General features: G+C 47.4%; 1 protein-coding gene across 5 annotated transcripts in view; it reads right to left on the bottom strand.

The window, feature by feature from the left end:
• The window catches only part of itpr1b (inositol 1,4,5-trisphosphate receptor, type 1b), a 731,378-nt gene that overhangs the window by 403,097 nt on the left and 308,296 nt on the right, over positions 1 to 19,985 (bottom strand). For 4 of the 5 annotated variants that reach the window (XM_072472138.1, XM_072472139.1, XM_072472136.1 and 1 more), the window contains exons 25-31: positions 14,877 to 14,931; positions 13,781 to 13,946; positions 7,062 to 7,244; positions 5,870 to 5,959; positions 5,642 to 5,779; positions 3,277 to 3,402; positions 379 to 579 (exon numbers count right to left, since the gene is read on the bottom strand). In XM_072472138.1, coding sequence (XP_072328239.1) covers positions 379 to 579; positions 3,277 to 3,402; positions 5,642 to 5,779; positions 5,870 to 5,959; positions 7,062 to 7,244; positions 13,781 to 13,946; positions 14,877 to 14,931 — 959 coding nt within the window. The remainder of the gene's footprint in view (positions 1 to 378; positions 580 to 3,276; positions 3,403 to 5,641; positions 5,780 to 5,869; positions 5,960 to 7,061; positions 7,245 to 13,780; positions 13,947 to 14,876; positions 14,932 to 19,985) is intronic. The other variant, XM_072472140.1, reaches the window with a different exon arrangement.

Below are 19,985 nucleotides of genomic sequence, written 5' to 3' on the forward strand. Positions count from 1 at the left end.
ATTTGTTGCCCATCCCTAACTGTCCTTGAACGGAGAGGCTTGTGAGACCAATTCAGAGGGCAGTAAGAGCCAGCCACATTGCCTCGGGTCTGGAGGTATTAAGTAGGCCAGAATGAGTAAGGATGGCAGATTTCCTTCGCTGAAGGACATTGTGAACCAGATGCTTTTTTGTTTTTTTTTAAAATAGCAATTCTCAATAGTTGTCATGATTACCACGAGTGAGACGAGCTTCATACCAGCTGCCATGGCGGAATTTGAACCCCTACCCCAGTGCTTCAGTCCAGGCCTCTGGATTACTAGCCCGGTGACAACACCAATGCGCCACCACCTCCCATGCTTTCGAAATAGGGCTAATAATATTTGACCAGCATAACTTACCTCAGCCATCACCATGTCCTGACACTTCTTGATAAACTTCCCTTCAGCCTTCACAATGGTCTGCAGAAACTTGAGATACTGGACGTTGCGGCCATGTGTCTCAATACAATGGACAAAGTGCTGCACCACCCGCTCATTTATCTCACTGCAGAGCTGGTAATTGTTCATGAAGATGTGCTGCATAGTCACAGCCTCCAAGATCTGGAACAACAAAGCTTCTTAATGGGGGGGCGCTCCAATTTTCTTTCTGCCACATGGCCGACCAGGATGTTTTCCTGCCTGCCACTGGCGGGTGTTGGAAGGATTTGTCAAATGATAATCAACTCATTTGGCTGCATCAGGAACTTACCTTCTGTGTTCAAGACTGTGAGTGGGATTTGAACCTGGGGTTTTTGACTTGAGAGGCTCCACTGTGCCAAAAGACCCCTGACTGAGGAACCAATTGCTTCTTAAATAGCTCCAGGACTCTTCAGTGCTCCCCCCACCCCCACTACTCTACCTGGAACATTATTTAATATGTTGATCAGTGTAAGAAGAAATTCCTGATATCAATCCTAAAAAACTCTGGTTTGAACACGCTCCCTTTTTTCAACTGGCAAAGGCTAATTTAAAGGGACAGTTGGGCTTTAACCTCATCTACAGTCTTATCTCATATTGCTCCATAAGCCAGCTTGTTTGCTATTTTCTAATGCCAACTCAATATTCCAGAAAGGTTCAAGTTCCACTCCAGGACTTGATGGTCACACAAGGGGAGCTCATGATATCATGATATGGCCAAACAGGTCGAGTATCAATCTGCAAATCCTGCCAACAGCCGCCAATGACAATCTGGAGAAATTTCTGGAAAATCCCCACGTCAGCGTGCTCAAGACACAAACCACAGGCAGTTTCACCGAGAGTTTTACTTGGGGGGGCAGTAGTTCAGCTTTTTAAAGTATTAGCTAAAAAAAAAAGAAGAGGATCTGGTAAATTTCTGAGTATTGAGAAAGAGCAGAAAATGCACATTAAAGATTTATTAGAATTACAGATTTCCCCTCGAAATACTCGGAATAGCTGAAGTGGAATTCACTTCCTGGGGGGGGGGGGGGTTAGAGAAATCCCCTCTTCATAATTAGGACAACATTTTGAAGCGCAAGCAGTGGATACTCGATTAAGCTCCTCCAACATCTCTCCCCGTCATCCTAAAACATTTCATGCAAGGCATAAATGTGAGAAGTTACGTTAGGTTTCACAACTCCTCTGGTGCCCTGCTCTTCTCTGATGCAGGAGTAAAGGATGTTCAATTGGTGACGGTATTCAAGAATGACATCAAGAGATCTTTGACCATAAAAGGGAATCTCAGGGTATGGGGATTGTGGGCAGGAATGTGGAGTTGGTGCTGAATGTTCAGCCATGACCTGCTTGAATGGTGGATCAGGCAACTCGAGGGGTTTACACAACAAACTCCAACTTCATTTTACATTCTGGTGTCTCTCGGATGACAGACCAGAAATGGCGACCAAATTCAATCTCAGTGATCTATGATCCAGATGTCCCATTGAAAGTTCAGGCATCAAAAAGGGTAACGAACTACAGTTAGAGAGAGAGAAAGAAAGAAATGACAGCCAAGTGATGGCCAATCTGACTTTGCCTCCTGCCTCAGAGACCAGAATTAAATGTGAATGGAGATATAATTAATTTTGAATGCTACACTCAAAGCAATTTGGAGGAAGTGGCCCGAGCGAATGTGCCGACACAGCACGTTTCTAAACAAATGACAGCTCAGGAGTCCAGCACTGGATTCAATCTTGTTCATCATCCATGTTTAATGGAGATTTTAGAAGGAAAATCAAAGGTCATATCAAACCCCAATGAACAAGGAAAATGCTTGTTTAAAACATTACATATTACATAGAGCGATTTGTCTTAGACAGTTGATTGAGATGTGCTAACTAAAGCCGTTAGGCACGCAGCTATTAAAATGCTGCGATAACAGTGCACAGATGGTTAGTTAAGTTGTGGAGGTTTATATAACGCACTAAGTTTCCCTTCACCATTTTGATAACGCATAATGCAAATGTTAACTACAATCTGGAACAATACAACCAGGAACATCTCTGTTCGTACGGAGTTCTATCTTCCTTTCATGATGCGATAATGGACATGTGAATGTATAAAAATTGCAGCCAGTTCTCTCTTGCTTTTATGTCACAAATAAGCTGAATAAATAGAATAAACTTCAAAGCAGACAAATTTAATGATTTTATCTGTCCAAATAGAAATTACCTACTTAGTTGGGAATGCAGTTAAGAACAGCTTTCTTACTCAAAGTCACCTATTGTTGTGATACAGTCGGTCGCAACTCGGCCACCATTGGAAAAAATACTTTAATTTTAAGGGGACATCTCTTCCCAACACCCTCACACCACAAGTCACCCCTCATTCAAATGAGTGATCTCCTCCCAGAAACTAACTTGGCCTGGGGGACAATGAGTGCTGGTAAGTTATTGCACCGAGACAAGCTTACTTCCATACTCAGTCGTATTCTGACTTTGCTTCTACACTCGTGTCCTTGTAGAGACAATCACTGAATATTGACTAGCCAGAACGAAGGCTTCCAATCCAAGCACAGGGACCACAAGACCAAAGAGCGTTGTTGGCTCTACAACCAATGCTGTATTTTGTCAAGGCCTCAGGTTGACCCATGACCTGGTCTGAAGGTCCTGGCAGAGTGGTCTGAGATTCCGCTTCAGAACAGCACTGATGGTCAAACAAACATGATGTGAAGAGGGACATCAACCTGACTGGTCCACACCACATCAATGAACAAACTCAAATTCAATAGACAGCCCTTCTGTTAATACACAGATGCCAACCGCTGAAACTGGAAGTTGAATAGATTCCAAGAAGAGCTCTTACCCCTGGAGTAAGGAAGAGGTTTATGTGCTTGTGGAGGAGGGCTTGATTCTGTGGATTGCCAGCGCAGAAATTCTGCAGAAACTTGTGTGCCAGTTTCATGATCTCTTGCATTCGGATATCTTCAGCCTAAAGCGGACAACAGAAAAGTGGTTACTCAGTTTTGACGGAAACAAGCAGTGTAACTGCACTCCACTGAGAACCCTCAATGGTTAGACTGTTACTTCGTTAAATTGCATACAACAGGCATTAGCCTGTCTTACATTCCTTATAATCTTTTATTTCAAAAGATTCATAGAAAGCGAGCAATATATATTAGGTCCCCTGGGGAGTAGATAATTAGAGACATTGTGTTTAGCTTAGTAAGATATGTATTTTAGAGATACATTACTCAAAAATAACTTTAGAGTACCCAATTATTTTTTTTGCCTAATTAAGGGGCAATTTAGTGTGGCCAATCCACCTAACCTGCACATCTTTGGGTTGTGGGGATGAAACCCATGCAGGCACGGGGAGAATGTGTAAACTCCACAGTGACCTGGGGCCGGGATTGAACCCGGGTCCTCCGCACCATAGGCAGCAATGCTAACCACTGCGCCACCGTGCTGCCCATAAGATAATGTAGTTAATAGGAGGAGCCGGGGGCTGAAGCAGTCAGGTGTACAATTTTCAGTTTAAGGTGTGGATAGAACAGCAGCTGCCCTCAAAACAGTGAGTTTAGATCTGCCTGTAAACAGGAGCAGCTTCTCTCAAAACAGGGAGTTAAAGATCTGGCCTGTGAACAGGACACAAGCAATTTCTCCAAGGCCGACAGGTTAAACAGTACTCTGAAACAGGCAAGAATCTGCAGGCTGTTTCCTGACCAGATTTCTCGCTCTTCACCCAGTTTTTTTTAAAAGGGATCTCTACAAAGTAAGTATTCCTGGGTCTGCTAACCGTATTAAAAAGTCGATTTCTTAAAACCTGAAATGGGTTTTGCTTGAGTGGCGATAAAAGATAGCAATTAGGATTTATTGTTTCATTCTATTAAGCATTGTTTAATGGGTAAGCTATTTTCTTTATGATGCTAAAGTTGATAATGCGGTTAGTAATAAAGTTTAATATACCATATCCCCATTTGTGTGGGGAATCACTCCTGGAGCAAAGTATGAAAGAACAAAGAACAATACAGCACAGGAACAGGCCTCTCAGCCCTCCAAGCCTGTACCGGTCATGATAGCACCTTTGCCAAAACCCTCAGCACTTCCTTGTGCTGTATCCCTCTATACCCATGCTATCCAAATATTTGTCAAGAAGCCTTTTGAACGCCGTTAACGTATCTGCTTCCACAACCTCCCCTGGCAATGCGTTCCAGGGACTCACCAGCTTCTGTGCAAAAAAACCTGCCTCGCACATCTCCTGTAAACTTTGCCCTACGGACCTTAAACCTATGCCCCCTGGTGCATCCTTCACAACTCAGTCAGATTAAACTGATTGAGCCACTCTTGGTTCTGGACATTGACGACCCCACCCAGAATATATTCTGTGCCCTTCCACCCTCTGTGCTGCTTCCCACTGCTGTCCCAGAAGGAGCAGCACTCTTATGTCTGCAATGAAGCATCATAGGTGGTAATCAGCAGGAGGTTTCCTGACTCATATTTGACTTGATGCCATGAAACCTCACGAGGCCCAGAATCAAATGTTGAAGACTCCCAGTGCCACTCCCTCTCAATTGCATACCACTGTCCGGCATCTGGAACATGGGCTGTAAGTCATGATCCTGTGTGTATGACTGAGCGAGGTTGTTGCTCAATTGTGGGACACCTCTCCCAATTTTGCCATCAGCTATCGGATGTTGGTGAGGAGGCAGGGATGACAGGGCTGGGTGTGCCTTTGTTGTGTTTGACATTGAGGTTGACACTGGATGATCTGTCTGCTTTTACTCTTATTGTTTTGCATTGCAGTTTGATACAACTGAGTGACTCTCAGAACCAGTTCTAAGAGCAGTTAAGAGTGTGTTACATACTCTGCTTAAAGGATCCATGTGGCAAAGGGTCCTCTCATTGGTGACCATGTTGGTTTGCTTTGGGTCTTGAGAATTTGAAGAATTAAGCCACTCAATGACAGATCGCAATCACCAGAGTGTATTTCCACAATGATACACAGGTTCAGACGGCTGATCTTGAGATAACCCGCTTCTGACAGTCATTTTAAACAAATTAGCAATTGAAGTTTAACACCCAGAATAGTGGCTAAAACAGAGATTAAATCTGAAGTTAATAAATGTAAGCAAACAATCCTTCTTCAATCCAAATTTATTCTTTCCTTCAAGTACTTTTTTAATACTCTGCAACATGGTGTTCACATGACACTTTAGACTAGGCAGTACCTTTTCATAAGGAATCTGCAGAAGGTCGAGGACCACGGTGTGAGCCCCCATATTCCTCAGTAACCTTTGCTGCTGCTTGCGGCTTTTCCTCACAGACGAGCTTTCTTGCACACACAGCTTGCTGAGTCGGATCAAAACCTACAAAAGACAAAATGCAGATGCTCTTCAAAGAAAGAATCTTGCAGCCCAAACAATGATTGTGCATGCAGCAGAAGCCAGAGGCCTCACCTCCTTTATGACTCTATAGTTCTTGCTGCTGGTGCTTTCAATCGTGGGTACCACATCAGAGCTGGCAATCTGACCTTTTGCAAAGTCACCCTGTGTGGGAAAATAAACACACAGGCGTATCTGTGCATTTGCACAACACAATATCTCTTCACTTAAAGAATAGCAACACTGTTCTTAAACATTTTAGCGTGAAGTTTTAGAAAACCGAGTGAGGGTTCACTGTTAACTGACTTGTTCAGCCTTTTAAGAACATTCTGAATCACATTGGCCTCTCCCACCAATGGGCAGCACGGTAGCATTGTGGATAGCACAATTGTTTCACAGCTCCAGGGTCCCAGGTTCGATTCCCGGCTTGGTTCACTGTCTGTGCGGAGTTTGCATGTTCTCCCCGTGTGCGCGTGGGTTTCCTCCGGGTGCTCCGGTTTCCTCCCACAGTCCAAAGATGTGCAGGTTAGGTGGATTGGCCATGATAAATTGCCCTTAGTGTTCAAAATTACCCTTAGTGTTGGGTGGGGTTACTGGGTTATGGGGATAGGGTGGAGATGTGGGCTTGGGTAGGGTGCTCTTTCAAAGAGCCGGTGCAGACTCGATGGGCCGAATGGCCTCCTTCTGCACTGTAAATTCTATGAAAAACACGTCAATGACAAGTATACGATAATCCATTTCCGACAGTCTTTTAAAACATCTCAGCAATTAACTTTTAATGCCAGGATGATGGTTAAAACGGAAATAAAGTCGGAAGTGAATAAATGGAACAAAATGCTTCTTCTTTAACCCTAATTTATTCTTTTCTTCAAGTACTTCCGTTTACTCTCGATGGATGTGTTAGGAGCAAGAAGCCATGATGTGGAGATGCCGGCGTTGGACTGGGGTGGGCACATTAACAGGTCTTACAACATCAGGTTAAAGTCCAACAAGTTTGTTTGGAATCACCAGCTTTCAACCGTGATTCCAAGCCATTGCAAGAAGCAGTAGTGTACTCTCTCCCGATCTCTCCTAACCTCTCCCGCAACATGAATTCTCCTCCACACAGTTCCTCGAATGGGCTGAGCAAACAAAAGCCTGAGACACAATTAATTCCTATTAACGCTGCACCGTAGTCTGCCAATTGTGTGCCTGTGACCTTCAGCTGATTGGCTTGACAAATTACACAGGTTCTTTTGCATGTCCTGTCAAAGGGAATACATTGTACCTCTTTCTTCTTCTTCAATTCACTGCCACCAGTTGAATTCTCCCCTACTTCCATCGACTCATCATGGGCATGGCCCTTGTAAACCCACAGCTCCGACTTCTCCACCAGCAGCCTCAGCTGGTCTAGGTCGGCTTTAATCTGTTTGTAGTTTTCCACATCCTGGCTCGTAACAAGCAGCTGGACCTGAGGATCACAAGAGATCCAGCAATTCAATATTTTGCAACCCCCAATAGAACAGATAGGGGCAAATAAAAAAAAGAGCAGGGCCACTTTGTGATTCTGCCACGATTTACCATGTTAAGTGAATGAGTGTGAAGGGAGAGCTCGGAAAAGCCAGCAAGACTTTTGCCACACCAAATATCCCCTGAAGGCCAACGGGTTTTGTGCAGCTAAGGATGTACATCATCCTTCTGGAGAGTTGCTGCCTTCTGAGTGAGACAAAATCGCATTCAGCAACGGACGAGAGTCACGTGACACAGTAATGCCCCCCACCCCCGCCCCGCCACCAAAACAAAACTGGAACTTACAGCTTCTAGGATAATGTGTGGGGCATGACCCATCTAGTCTCGGATCAAGCACACATTTTAAAGTCCCCCCCATTATCAACTGACAGGAGTCCAGGTCGGGGATGGCCTCAACGCCCTCTTGATAAAATCCGTATCCTCCCAGTTCGGTGTGTATACATTCACCAAGACAACTGGAGCACTCGCCAACACCCTGCTCACCGTCACATTTCTCTCATGTCCACCAAAATATTACCCACCGAAAAAGCCACCCCCTATTGATCAGCACCGCGGTCCCCCTTGCCCTCAAGTTAAAGCTCAATTGGAACACCTGTCCACCCACCCCTTCAGCCTGGTCTGATTCCTGCAAGAAAACAACGTCCGTCTTCAAACTTTTTAGATGGGTAAACACCCAGGATCTTTTAACTGGCCTATTTAATCCCTTTACGTTCGATGTTACTGCCTGAGTGGGGGCTTCTAGGTCCCCCCTCCTACTATGATCAGCCATGTCCCCCGGCAAGAAAGTCTGACAGGGCCCCACCTCACCTAGGCTCCAGACCCTCCCAAGATGGACGATCCCCCACCATCCCCATCCCAGACGAAGAAAACTTAATTACCAGAGGCTTGTTACCTTTCTTTTTTTTTTAATAAAGTATTTTCATTCGCTGCACTTTCAACATTTTTGCCACACAAAAGAGAAACAGAAACTAAACAACCCCAACAATATATAAAAGAAAACAGTACCCCCTCCCAAGCCCACATACCCCCTCTCCCCTTAGCATTCAACAGCAACCAACTCCCGAAAGTGTATAACAAACCAAGACTTGTAGAACCCTTCTTTGGCCACCTTCAACTCAAACATCACCTTCACCAGGGTCAAAAACTCCAGCAGGTCACCTTGCCACGCCCAGGCACAGGGTGGAGGCACTGATCTCCATCCCAACAAGTCCCGCCTAAGAACGATCAGCAAGACAAAGGCCAAAACATCTGCCCCCACCTGGAACTCAGGCCAGTCTGACACCCCGAAAATGGCTTCTTGGGGACCGGGCTCCACACCCTTATGCAAGATCCCGAGATTGCGCTAAATACCTCCCACCAAAACCTTTGCCGCTTCAGGCAGGATCAAAACAAATGAATGGGGTTCGCAGGGCCCCTCCCACATGGCTCACAGACATCCTCCATCCCCTCAAACAGCCAGCTCATCCTCGATTTTGTGAGGTGCGCCTGATGTATGACTTTCAACTGTATCAGCCCCAGCCTCACACACATGGCTGAGGCATTTACCCTCTGCAGCAACTCACACCACAGTCCCTCTTCCATCACCCCCTCCAGCTCCTCCTCCCACCACCTTAATCCCCTCTATAGACATCCTGTCCTCCTCCAGGATCCTCCTGTAGATCAGCAAAACAACCTCCCTCTCCAGCCCTCTCACTGACAGCACTGCCTCCAGCAACGAGGAAGCCGGCACTATCGAGAAAGTCGGGGAAACCTTCCTTATAAATTCTCAAACGTGCAGATACCTGAACACTTGCCCCTGTGCCAACGCCTGCATCCCCGACCCCCTACACATTTAAGCCAATAGGCCTCCTCCACTCCTTGGTCCAGCCCCGCACATCTCCACCTTCTCTGCCCAATATTAGTACAGTACGTTTGGGAGGCCTAGCCCCCCCTCCGCCCAATCGCCCACCCCTCTAATCCTGGCCACCTTCTTCCCCCCCCACACCGCCAGATAAACGAGGCAATCAATTTGTCCACCCCCGAAGAAGGATTTTGGTAGGAAGACCGGCAGGCACGGAAATAGGAACAAAAATCGCGGTAACACATTCTTTGTAACTGCCTGCATCCGACCCACAAATGACAGAGGGAGGTTTTCCCACCTTGACAATCGGCCTTCACCTTCCCCACCAAACAAGTAAAATTATACCTTCGGAGCCCACCCCAGTCCCAAACCATCTGCACCCCCAAATACCTAAAGTGATTTGCCGCCAGATGAAATGGCAGCCCCCAACCCGCCCCGAGCTGGAAGACCATGAAATACTCACTCTTGCCTAGGTTCTATTTATACTCCGAGAACATCCCAAATCTCTGAAGCAGCCCCATTATACAACCCATCAACATGTTCGGTTCCGAAACCGACAGTAACAGATCATCATGGTTACCCTATGCTCCAACGTCCACCCCCTCCACGTCCACCCCTTCCCCGCCCCATCACTCACTATCCCCATCCACCACCCCGAGCTCCTGAGCACGATGGCCAAGGGCTCTATACCCAGTGCAAACTGGGGAGGATATAGGGCACCCCTGCCTCCTACCCTGGTGCAGAGTAAAGTAACTCAAATTCATATTATTAGCACGAACGTTCGCCATTGGCTCCTTATTCAACAGCCATACCCACGCCGCGAACCTCAGCCCGATTCCAAATCTTTCCAATACGGCCATGAAATAAACTCACTCTACCCAATCAAATACCTTCTCTGCGTCCAGTGCCACCACCACCACCACCTCCTTTCCCTCCGCCAGGGACAGGATCCCATTCAGCGAACTCCTCACATTCAAAAACAAATGCCTTTCCTTCACAAACCCAGTCTGATCCTCCCCAATCACCTTCGGGAGACATCACTCCAATTTTGCCGCCAAAACCTTTGCCAATAGGGGTGGCACGGTTGTGCAGTGGTTAGCACTGCTGCCTCACGGCGCCAAGGACCTGGGTCACTGTCCGTGTGGAGTTTGTGCATTCTCCCCGCATCAGCATGGGTCGCACCCCCACAACCCAAAGATGTGCAGGGTAGGTGGATTGGGAACGATAAATTGCCCCTTAATTGGGAATGAAATTGGGCAGTTTAAATTTATTAAAAAACACCTTTGTCAATATCTTGGCATCTACATTCAGTAGGGATATAGGCCTATATGACCCAGACTCCATTGGGTCCTTATCCTTCTTTAGAAGCAGGGAAATCAAAGCCTGCAACATCCATCGTCTGTGGCAAGACACCCCTGCCTATCGCATCCTCGAATATTCCCACCATCAGCAGCGTCAGCTTATCCCCAAATCTTTTCTAGAATTCAACTGGGAACCTGTCTGGTCCTGCCGCCTTCCCGGATTGCATCCTCCCAATCTTCCCCTTCACCTCCTGCTCCCCCACAAGCCCCTCCAAGCCCGCACTATCCTCTTCCCCCAAACCCGGGTACTTCAACCCGTCCACTAATTCCCTCATCTCTCACTCCTCCCCCGGTGGTTCCGACCTATACAACCTCTTATAGAACTTTTCAAATAATTTATTGTTCTGCTCCGGGACCACCACCAGCTACCCCATCTTGCACCGCACCTGAACTATCTCGCTCACCGGCCCACATACTTCCTGCCTCAAACAGAAGCCATCTTCTTTAGCGGCATGGTAGTCCAGTGGTTAGCATTGTTGCTTCACATCGTCAAGGACCGAGGTTCGATTCCCGGCTTGGGTCACTGTCTGTGCTGAGTCTGCACGTTCTCCCCGTCTCTGTGTCAGTTTTCTCCGGGTGCTCCGGTTTCCTCCCACAAGTCCCCAAAGACCATGCTTGTCAGGTGAATTGGACATTCTGAGTTCTCCCTCAGTGTACCCGAACAGGCGTCGGAAAGTGGCGACGAGTGGATTTTCACAGTAACTTCATTGCAGTGTTAATGTAAGCCTACTTGCGACACTAATAAAGATTATAAAGATGATGTGTGATCGCTCACTTCATGGACGCCACCAGAAGTCCCACAATTTAGTCCATTTAATCTCATTCCTGCACTTAGCAAATTGTTAAGCTGTTGAAAAAGTGTTACATTTTTATCCTCATTTTCCTTTTTGGCTCCTTCTCTCTTAACCTAGTCTGTCTATATCTCTGCTTTTCTTTGTGAATCTGATTGGAATTTAATTTGTGCTCTTTCTTCCTCACTCCTTGTCTTCTTTCTCAAATTTTAAATCTCATTGGTTAGGGATATGCAGTGCTGCTCCGACAGTTTTCTTAGGTCCTGGATGTCTTTGTTTCTCTAACCGCTCCAATATCGGCTCAAACTTCCAGCAAGTTATGAAGCAAGAAAATAAATTACAGAACATTGTTGAACCAACGAGCCTGCTGCAAGTGGTCCCACCCCATCAGGATTAGGCCCCACACCTGGTTCAAGTTACATGGGGGTCCTGCCGTTAAACTTTCCAGTTATATGGGAAAATCGGGCTGTAAGGACACAATGTCTAAACGGAAGGCAGTCAGACCACTCATTGGGGTGAGCAGCAGTGCTTTCCACAAGGGAATGTCCCAGGCAAACTTGAAGCTTTGCTACAAGTACAGCTTCAGCACATAACTTCACTATAATATGTCAGTTTACAGCCATTTCGTCTTGCAGAAGAGTCATGTTCTATTCTTGAAAAAGTGACGTGGATTTGGGGAATTTAAAAGGCAAGAGTCTGGTTGCCAAAATAAACAAGCTTTTTATTTTTACAGTGTTATCAGCATCAAGCACTCCCAAGTCAACTACAACACACACAGACATGGGTATAATCTGCTGTCATTGTGATTGAAGAATTTCTTCACACTGTCCGTCTATAATTAGCCATATTCTGTAAGAGGATGTAGGCATCTCTCCCTTAGAGAAACAACTAGTTATACCTTGAGGGCACCACTCTGCATAAAGCATGACTGAACAAGAATCAGAATCTGTGCAGTGCAGGAGGAGGCCATTTGGCCGATCAGGTCTGCACCAACCCTCCGAAAGAGCACCCATTCTAGTCCCACAATCCCAAACCTAACACTATGGGGCAATTTAGCATGGCCAATCCACCTAACCTGCACATCTTTGGCCTGAGGGGGGAAACTGGAGCACCCGTAGGAAACCCACGCAGACACAGGGAGAAACTGCAAAATCCACAGTCACCCAAAGTCAAAATCGAACCTGGGTCCCTGGCGCTGTGAGGCAGCAGTGCTAACCACTGTGCTGCCCAGGAATCTGTTTATCTGGACTGTATAACATGTGCATTGTTAAGCAATGACCATGGGGGTAGTAATAGGCTCCAAGCAGTTGGAAAACCAAAACTAAGACACTGAGCTTTTCTTTATCAAGAGAGTTTATTGACTTGTTCAGTCTCTCAGCTCTTCCCCCATTCAAACCAATCTCCCTGCTGTCCCCTAGTTATACATTTTTTTAAAAAGTAAAACAAAAATCAATAAATTAAACAAAAATGGAAGGAGGTGATTGTAACAAAAATCAAAACACCGAAGGAAACTTAACAAATCAAACTAAAATATAATTTCCAGGAATGACGATGCTCCCTAGCCCCAGTGATGCTCACTGGTCATGGAATGCAGGCTCTCCATGCTTCATTTCCAAGGCCACCTGGCCGAGAACGTAGCCAGGGTAGAGGGGCAGACAGTCGGGTCGGGCAACCCATTTGGCCATCCGTTACATGAACTTGTTGATAGCATTGGCCAGGCCCCAAGAGCAGGCTTACAAGGACACCCTCTTCCCTCCCCAATTCCTTCTGCACCAGGTGACCAAAGATCAGGAGCATCAGGCTGAAGTGCAACCAAAGGCTGAGGAGCGGTCCCTTCAAATAACTAAAATGGGGGTGCAACGTCAGGCAATCTACGTACAAGTGGAACTCAGGCCACCCTCACCTCCCCCCCGCCCCCCACCCCCCCAGCCTTAGAAAATATATGTGGGCTGGGTGTCCATGAATGATCTTAACCCATGACTGCAAGGCACTGCTGCAAGGAACATTTTCCAATCCAGGGCACTGATGGAAAAGAGAGGGCTCCCTGGAAAAGTGCCCTCCATTTGGGGCCTCCCCCACTGTCAGTTGGGAAAGGAGAACACCACAGCGTGCCAAGAGGAGGGAGGCAAAAAAGTGGAGGGTGTGCAGCAACATATCAGACAGGAAACCATTCCATGCCAAACGGAAAGATACGGGGGTGGGAATGTCCTTGAGATGACTCAAGTTGTGAGATTGCGGCTCCCAAGCAAAGTGTCAGGGCGCAGGGCCAATGTGGAATTCTGTCGGAACGACTCCCATATTTACATGTGCACAAAGATTAACACCCATTACCTGCTTCTCTTAAACTTGACAATAAAATGAAAAAAGCACAGCATTTCCTTGTAATTGGCAACTTTTGCTGAGCCCTCAAGAGCATAAAGGCGACCTGCAAAATTGAAAGGGTTTACAACAGCAATCAGCACTAATAAAAGGTGTCTTTGGATACCTGTTTAAATGCTTGAAGAACCTCTTGCCTCTGACTAAAATGTCTAAATAGGAGATGAAGCGCTCCGGATACCAAAGGTGGATAATCGTGCATTGTGAGATGAAGCAAAACTCGGAGAAACGTTCTGCCTCCATGATCGTCCAGGTCTAACGGAGTGTTTTCATCACTGTATTTCAAGAAAGGTAGAGGATAGAAGTGACACAAGTGTTGGCGATTTCCGATGAAATGAAAGAACTTGCATTCCTATAGTGCCTTTCCCCACGCCAATATCCCACAGTAGATTAAAACCAGCACTTTTGAAGCGTAGTCACTATTGTAATGTAGAAACACAATGTACAATAAAGGTCCACAAAGGGCAACGTGATGACTCAGTTTTAGTGAAATGAGTCAAGGAGTAAATATTAACCAAGGAAACACCCCTGTTCTTTTTTGATATAGTACTGTGGGGCCAGAGAGTGCCTAGCTTTAAGGCCTACGTGAATCAACATCACACCTCCACCCAGCACTGGAGTGGCAGCCTAGAATTTTGCGCTAAAGCCCCTGGAGTGGAGCAAAATGGACAGCAAGTTAGACCCACACAGATGGTGTATTCATGCAGCTCTTCCAGTTAGTATTCCCAGTCAGAGATATTATTTCAGGAAACAGCATCACTGACCACATCTGGTAACTGCACTGAAGGCTGCAGAGTCTTAGCACCAGGGTATGTGCCTCTCTCTTTGTCTGGTGTTATCTCTCGGCAAATTATCCCTCATCTGTGGTCTGCCTACACATGTTAGTAAAGGGATAGACTGTGGGCCCAGGCCGGTAATACTGCTTTATAGCTGCATATGCTTAGGCATTTTGTGGTAAATGTGTCTTCTCTGACCCCTTTAAAAAGGAGATGCCATTGTCCCAACTCACATAGCTCAAATTATGAATGGAGTAGGGCAGAGTTCAAACCCATCTTCACTGCTCATTCTTGTGGCTATGTTGTGGGCTTTACTGCCGAATATTTAACTCTTTTTGTTTTGGAATGGGCGAGGGAAAATAACACAAAATGCTACATCTATATTACCATCAGACGCATTGTACCAAACCATTAAATGTTAGTACTTGCCTTCCACCAAAGATTCCTTCGGCCTGCTCTTCAATGTGCTCAAAATCTAATGTTCCTGTAAAAATAGAATAAATGAAAGTAGCTGGGAAGTTACTGAAGTTGAGCTTTATACCGTTAACATCAATCCATGCACAGTGATTACATATGAATTTCTTGGCTACCCATCCCCCATAAAGTCTCTGCCCCTCCCTGGACTTAATTGAACATTTACTTTGAATATTTACAAAATTTAAACAAAATATTCCCAGGAAGACAGACAAAATCAGCACCTCCCAAGGTGGTGGTGGTGAGCCGCCCTCTTGAACCACTGCAACCCTTGCTGTGAAGGCACTTCCACAACTCTATTAGCTAGGGAGTTTCAGTTTACATCATGCTGTTCTTTGCAAAGGTTTGATATAATGGCGAGGCTTGCTAAGCTTTTTCAGAGGGCCATCAAGAGTCAAACAAATTTGAGTGTGACTGAAGTAACATATTGGCCATGAAAGTAGGGTTGGCAGGTTTCCTCCCCTCGAACTGGTTGTTTTTTTTCTTGACAAGCCGGTAGCTTCATCATCATTAATACTAGCTCTACATTTGTTGATTCCAGAACTAGTCATATCCCGAGCCAAGTTGTCCCATGACAGCTACAACACTGGCATCTACACAACAATATTGATAATTACCCACATGCGTCCTGCTCACAAATCCAATCTGGCCAATTGCCCACCCCATTAAATTACTCTTGATCATCAGTAAAGTGATGGAAATGTCATGAGAGTGTTATCAAACAGCACTTACTCACCAATAACCTGCTCTCCAATGTTCAGTTTGGGTTCCTCCAGGGCCATTCGGCGCTAGACACCTTTGCAGCCTTACTCCAAACATGGACAAAAATGCTGAACTTGGCAGGGGAGGTTGACTGAGTTTGGAATCCAGGATTCCTAATAAAATTAATGTCAGTGGAAATCAGGGGGAAAACTCTCCACTGATTGGTGTCATACATGACACAAAGTAAGGTATTGTTGGAACATTGCCACAAGAGTTCCTCAGGGTAATCTTTGAGGTCCAACCATTTTCAGCTGCTTCAATGACCTACCTCTCTCATCGCAAGGTCAGAAGTGGGGATGTTTGCTGATGATTGCACAATGTTCAGCACCATTTGCGACTCCTCAGATACTGAAGCAGTCCATATCCAAATGCACCAAGACTTGAACAATATTCAGGCTTGGGCAGACAAGTGGCAAGTAACATTCACGCCACACCAAGTGCCAGGCAAAGACCATCTTCGATGGGAGAGAATTTAACCCGCTTGATATTCAATGGTATTACCATCTCTGAATGCCCCAGCATCAACGTCCTGTGGGTTACCATTAACCAGAAACTGAACTGGACAAACCACATAAATATCATGACTACAAGAGCAGGTCAGAGGCTCGAAATTCTAAAGCAGTTAACTCACCTCCCGACTCCCCAAAGCATGTCTACCACTTACAAGGCACAAACCAGGAGTGATATGCAAGACCGTCCATTTGCCTGGATGAGTGCAGCTCCAACAACACTCAAGAAACACTATGCACAGCCTGGGTCATCGGCACACCATCCACAACCTTAAACATTCATTCCCTCCACTGCACACCACCTACAAGATGAAATGCAGCAACTCGCCGTTACTCAGCGAGCACCTTGCAAGCCCTCGATTTCCACCACCGAGAAGAACAAGGGTGGCATATGCAGGAGAACACCTCCAGGCACACAGCATTGGAAACATTCACTGTTCCTTCACGGTTGTTGGGTCAAAATCCCGGAACTCCCTTCATAACAACATTGTGGATGTCCACATGGACTGGAGAGGTTCAAGGTAGCAGCTCAACATCACCTTCGGAAGGGCAATAAATGCTTGCTTTACTAACGACACCCACATCCCACGAATAAATAAAAAAAGATTCAACTTCTTTTATAAGCTGTGAAGTCTTTATGTTTGGGTGACTAACTATGATGTCCATTAACTAGATTACCTCCGAGGACTTCCGGGTGCGGCTATGCAGAGCTAGGTCGCATATTCGGCAGCTCCTGCTTGGAACGGACTTTTGGGCTCTTTTACAGGGCCCCCACGGCATTTGTTTGACATTTCCCGGTGTGGGAAGAAGGCTGCAATATTCCCCCGACATTGTCCCCCAGGAAGGGTATGTCTCTGGGTTGCCAGACACAGCAGAAACAGTAAAAGATTTGGCTGCAACTGCAGGATAAACAGGGCCTCTTCCAGCATGCAGGCAGGGGAAGGGCAAGCTTAAAGCTGCAAGCTGACCCGAGGGCCTGTATCAAAGGTGAATTCTAGCAGCAGAGGGAACAACTGTGAAAAGACCTCATCAAGGCCACTGAAGGGACTTCCGGTTGCGGTGATGCCTAGCTAGCCGCACGCTTCGGCGGCTCCAGCTCCGACGGACCTTCGGGCTCTTTTAAGAGCCCCAACGGGGAATGTTTCGACGACGCAACCCGGTGTGGGGTGTGTGAGAAGGGAGTCCCCCCCAAACGAAGGAGGAAAAAAACGGCGGCGGTGGCTGCAGCGCGAGGAATCGTCGACCAAAGGGTCAGAAAGAGAGAAGTACAAGATGGCGGCAGAGAAAGCGCAGGCGACATGGGGGCCTGAGCAGGATGAAATTGTGAGACGGTGCGTGGAGCTGCTGAAGAGGGAGGTGCTGACCCCGTTGCTACAGGCAATTGAGGGGCTCAAGGAGACATTAAAGACCCAGGAGACAGAGCTCCGTGTGGTGGAGCAGAAGGTGACAGATATTGAGGACGAGATCCTGGGCCTGGCGGTTAAGACACAGACGCACGAGGCACTTCATAAAAAGTGTACTGAAAGGATCGAAGCCCTAGAAAATGGAGCGCGAAGGAAGAACCTTCGGATACCGGGTCTCCCTGAGGGTGTGGAAGGAGTGGACTGTGGAGCGTACGCAAGTACGATGCTGAGCTCACTGATGGGTGCTGAGGCCCCTACGGGCCCCTTGGAGGTGGAGTGGGCAAATCGGATTCCGGCGAGAAGACCAAAAGCGGGAGAACCACCCAGGGCGATAATTGTGCGATTTTACCGCCTTAAGGATAGAGAAGAGGTCCTGAGATGGGCTAAAAAGGTGCGGAGTAGCAGATGGGAGAATGCAGTGGTACGGGTATACCAGGATTGGAGTGCGGAGGTGGCGAGAAGGAGGGCGAGCTTCAACCGAGCCAAAGAGGTGTTGCATAAAAGGAAGGTGAAGTTCGGGATGCTGCAGCTGGCAAGACTATGGGTCACGTATCAGGAGAGACACCATTATTTCGAGACGGCGGAGGAAGCATGGACCTTCATCAAAGAAGAGAAATTGGATCGGAACTGAGGGACTGATGCTGCAGGAAATGTTATTGTTAATGTTATGGTTGAAGTTAATTGAGAAGTAAATTGGGAAGGGGGGAGACATTGGGGAAATGTGGGCGCCGGTGAGGGGGGAAAGACGGGACATAGTTGGAGAATGGGGAAGGGGAGGGGGAGGGGAAAGGGAGCTGTGCCATAAGAGGCGGGTCAGGTAAAGGGATGTTCCCGCGCCAGAAAGAATAAGGCGGGAAGGCAGGCGCAAGGCGGATGGGAGTTCCCCACACGGGGGGGGGGGTCGAGGAGTGAGCAGGAGTAGCCGGGGTCAGTTGAAGTCAGCTGACTTACGGAAGTAATATGGGGGGAGCAATCATGCTAGAAAGAGATTTAGCGGGGAGGGGGGGAGGGAGGGGGAGGGGGACAACTGGGTTGCTGCTGCGGAAATCCAAAAGGAAATGGCTAAAGAGTGGGTGGGCGGGGATGGTGTGCGACGCTGGGGGAGCGAGCGGGAGCGCGGAGGCGGGATATGGGACTGGCCTAGAGAAGGTAATGGCTAGTCGACACGGGAGGGGGGCAGGTAGCCCCCTAGTGAGGCTGATCACGTGGAACGTGAGAGGCCTGAACGGGCCGATAAAAAGGGCCCGAGTGCTCGTGCATTTGAAAGGACTAAGGGCAGACGTGGTTATGCTCCAAGAGACGCACCTAAAGGTGGCGGACCAAGTTAGGCTAAGGAAAGGATGGGTGGGACAGGTGTTCCACTCAGGACTGGACGCAAAGAATAGAGGGGTGGCCATTTTGGTGGGGAAACGGGTAGCATTTGAAGCAAAGAACATTGTAGCAGATAGCGGAGGTAGATATGTAATGGTGAGTGGCAGGCTGGAGGGAATGGAGGTCGTGTTGGTTAATGTGTATGCCCCAAACTGGGACGATGCGGGATTTATGAGACGGATGCTGGGGCGTATACCGGACCTGGAGGTAGGAAACTTGATTTTAGGAGGGGACTTTAATACGGTGCTGGACCCGGGGCTAGATAGATCCAGCTCAAGGACCGGAAGAAGGCCGGCAGCTGCCAAGGTACTTAAGGGGTTTATGGACCAAATGGGGGGAGTGGATAAATGGCGATTTCTTAGACCTAGGGCTAGGGAGTTTTCCCTAGGTATTGTGCAGGAAGGCACAGGGGAGGAGGTATGAATATGGGGAAAAGGCTAGTCGCCTGTTGGCTCATCAACTGCGAAAGAGGGCAGCAGCGAGGGAGATAGGAGGAATTAGAGACGAAAGGGGAGACACGGGGCGAAGGGCAGGAAAGATAAATGAGGTGTTCAAGACCTTCTATGAGGAACTGTATAGGTCTCAACCCCCAGAGGGAGAGGAGGGGAATGCGGCAGTTCCTGGACCAATTGAGGTTCCCGAAAGTGGAGGAGCGGGGGGTGGTAGGCCTGGGGGCACCGATTGGGGTGGACGAGGTTATTAAGGGACTGGGAAGCATGCAAGCAGGGAAGGCCCCAGGACCAGACGGGTTCCCGGTGGAGTATTACAGAAAATATGTGTACTTGTTGGCCCCGTTGATGGTGAGGACGTTCAATGAGGCCAGGAAAGGGGGGACTCTACCCCCGACGATGTCGGAGGCGACGATATCGTTAATTTTGAAGAGGGATAAAGATCCGTTGCAGTGCGGGTCCTATAGACCCATTTCATTATTGAACGTGGACGCCAAATTGTTGGCAAAGGTACTGGCATCGAGGATGGAGGACTGTGTCCCGGGGGTGGTGCACGAAGACCAGACAGGG

Source organism: Scyliorhinus torazame, chromosome 13 (assembly GCF_047496885.1).
Source record: "Scyliorhinus torazame isolate Kashiwa2021f chromosome 13, sScyTor2.1, whole genome shotgun sequence".
Lineage (NCBI taxonomy): Eukaryota > Metazoa > Chordata > Chondrichthyes > Carcharhiniformes > Scyliorhinidae > Scyliorhinus > Scyliorhinus torazame.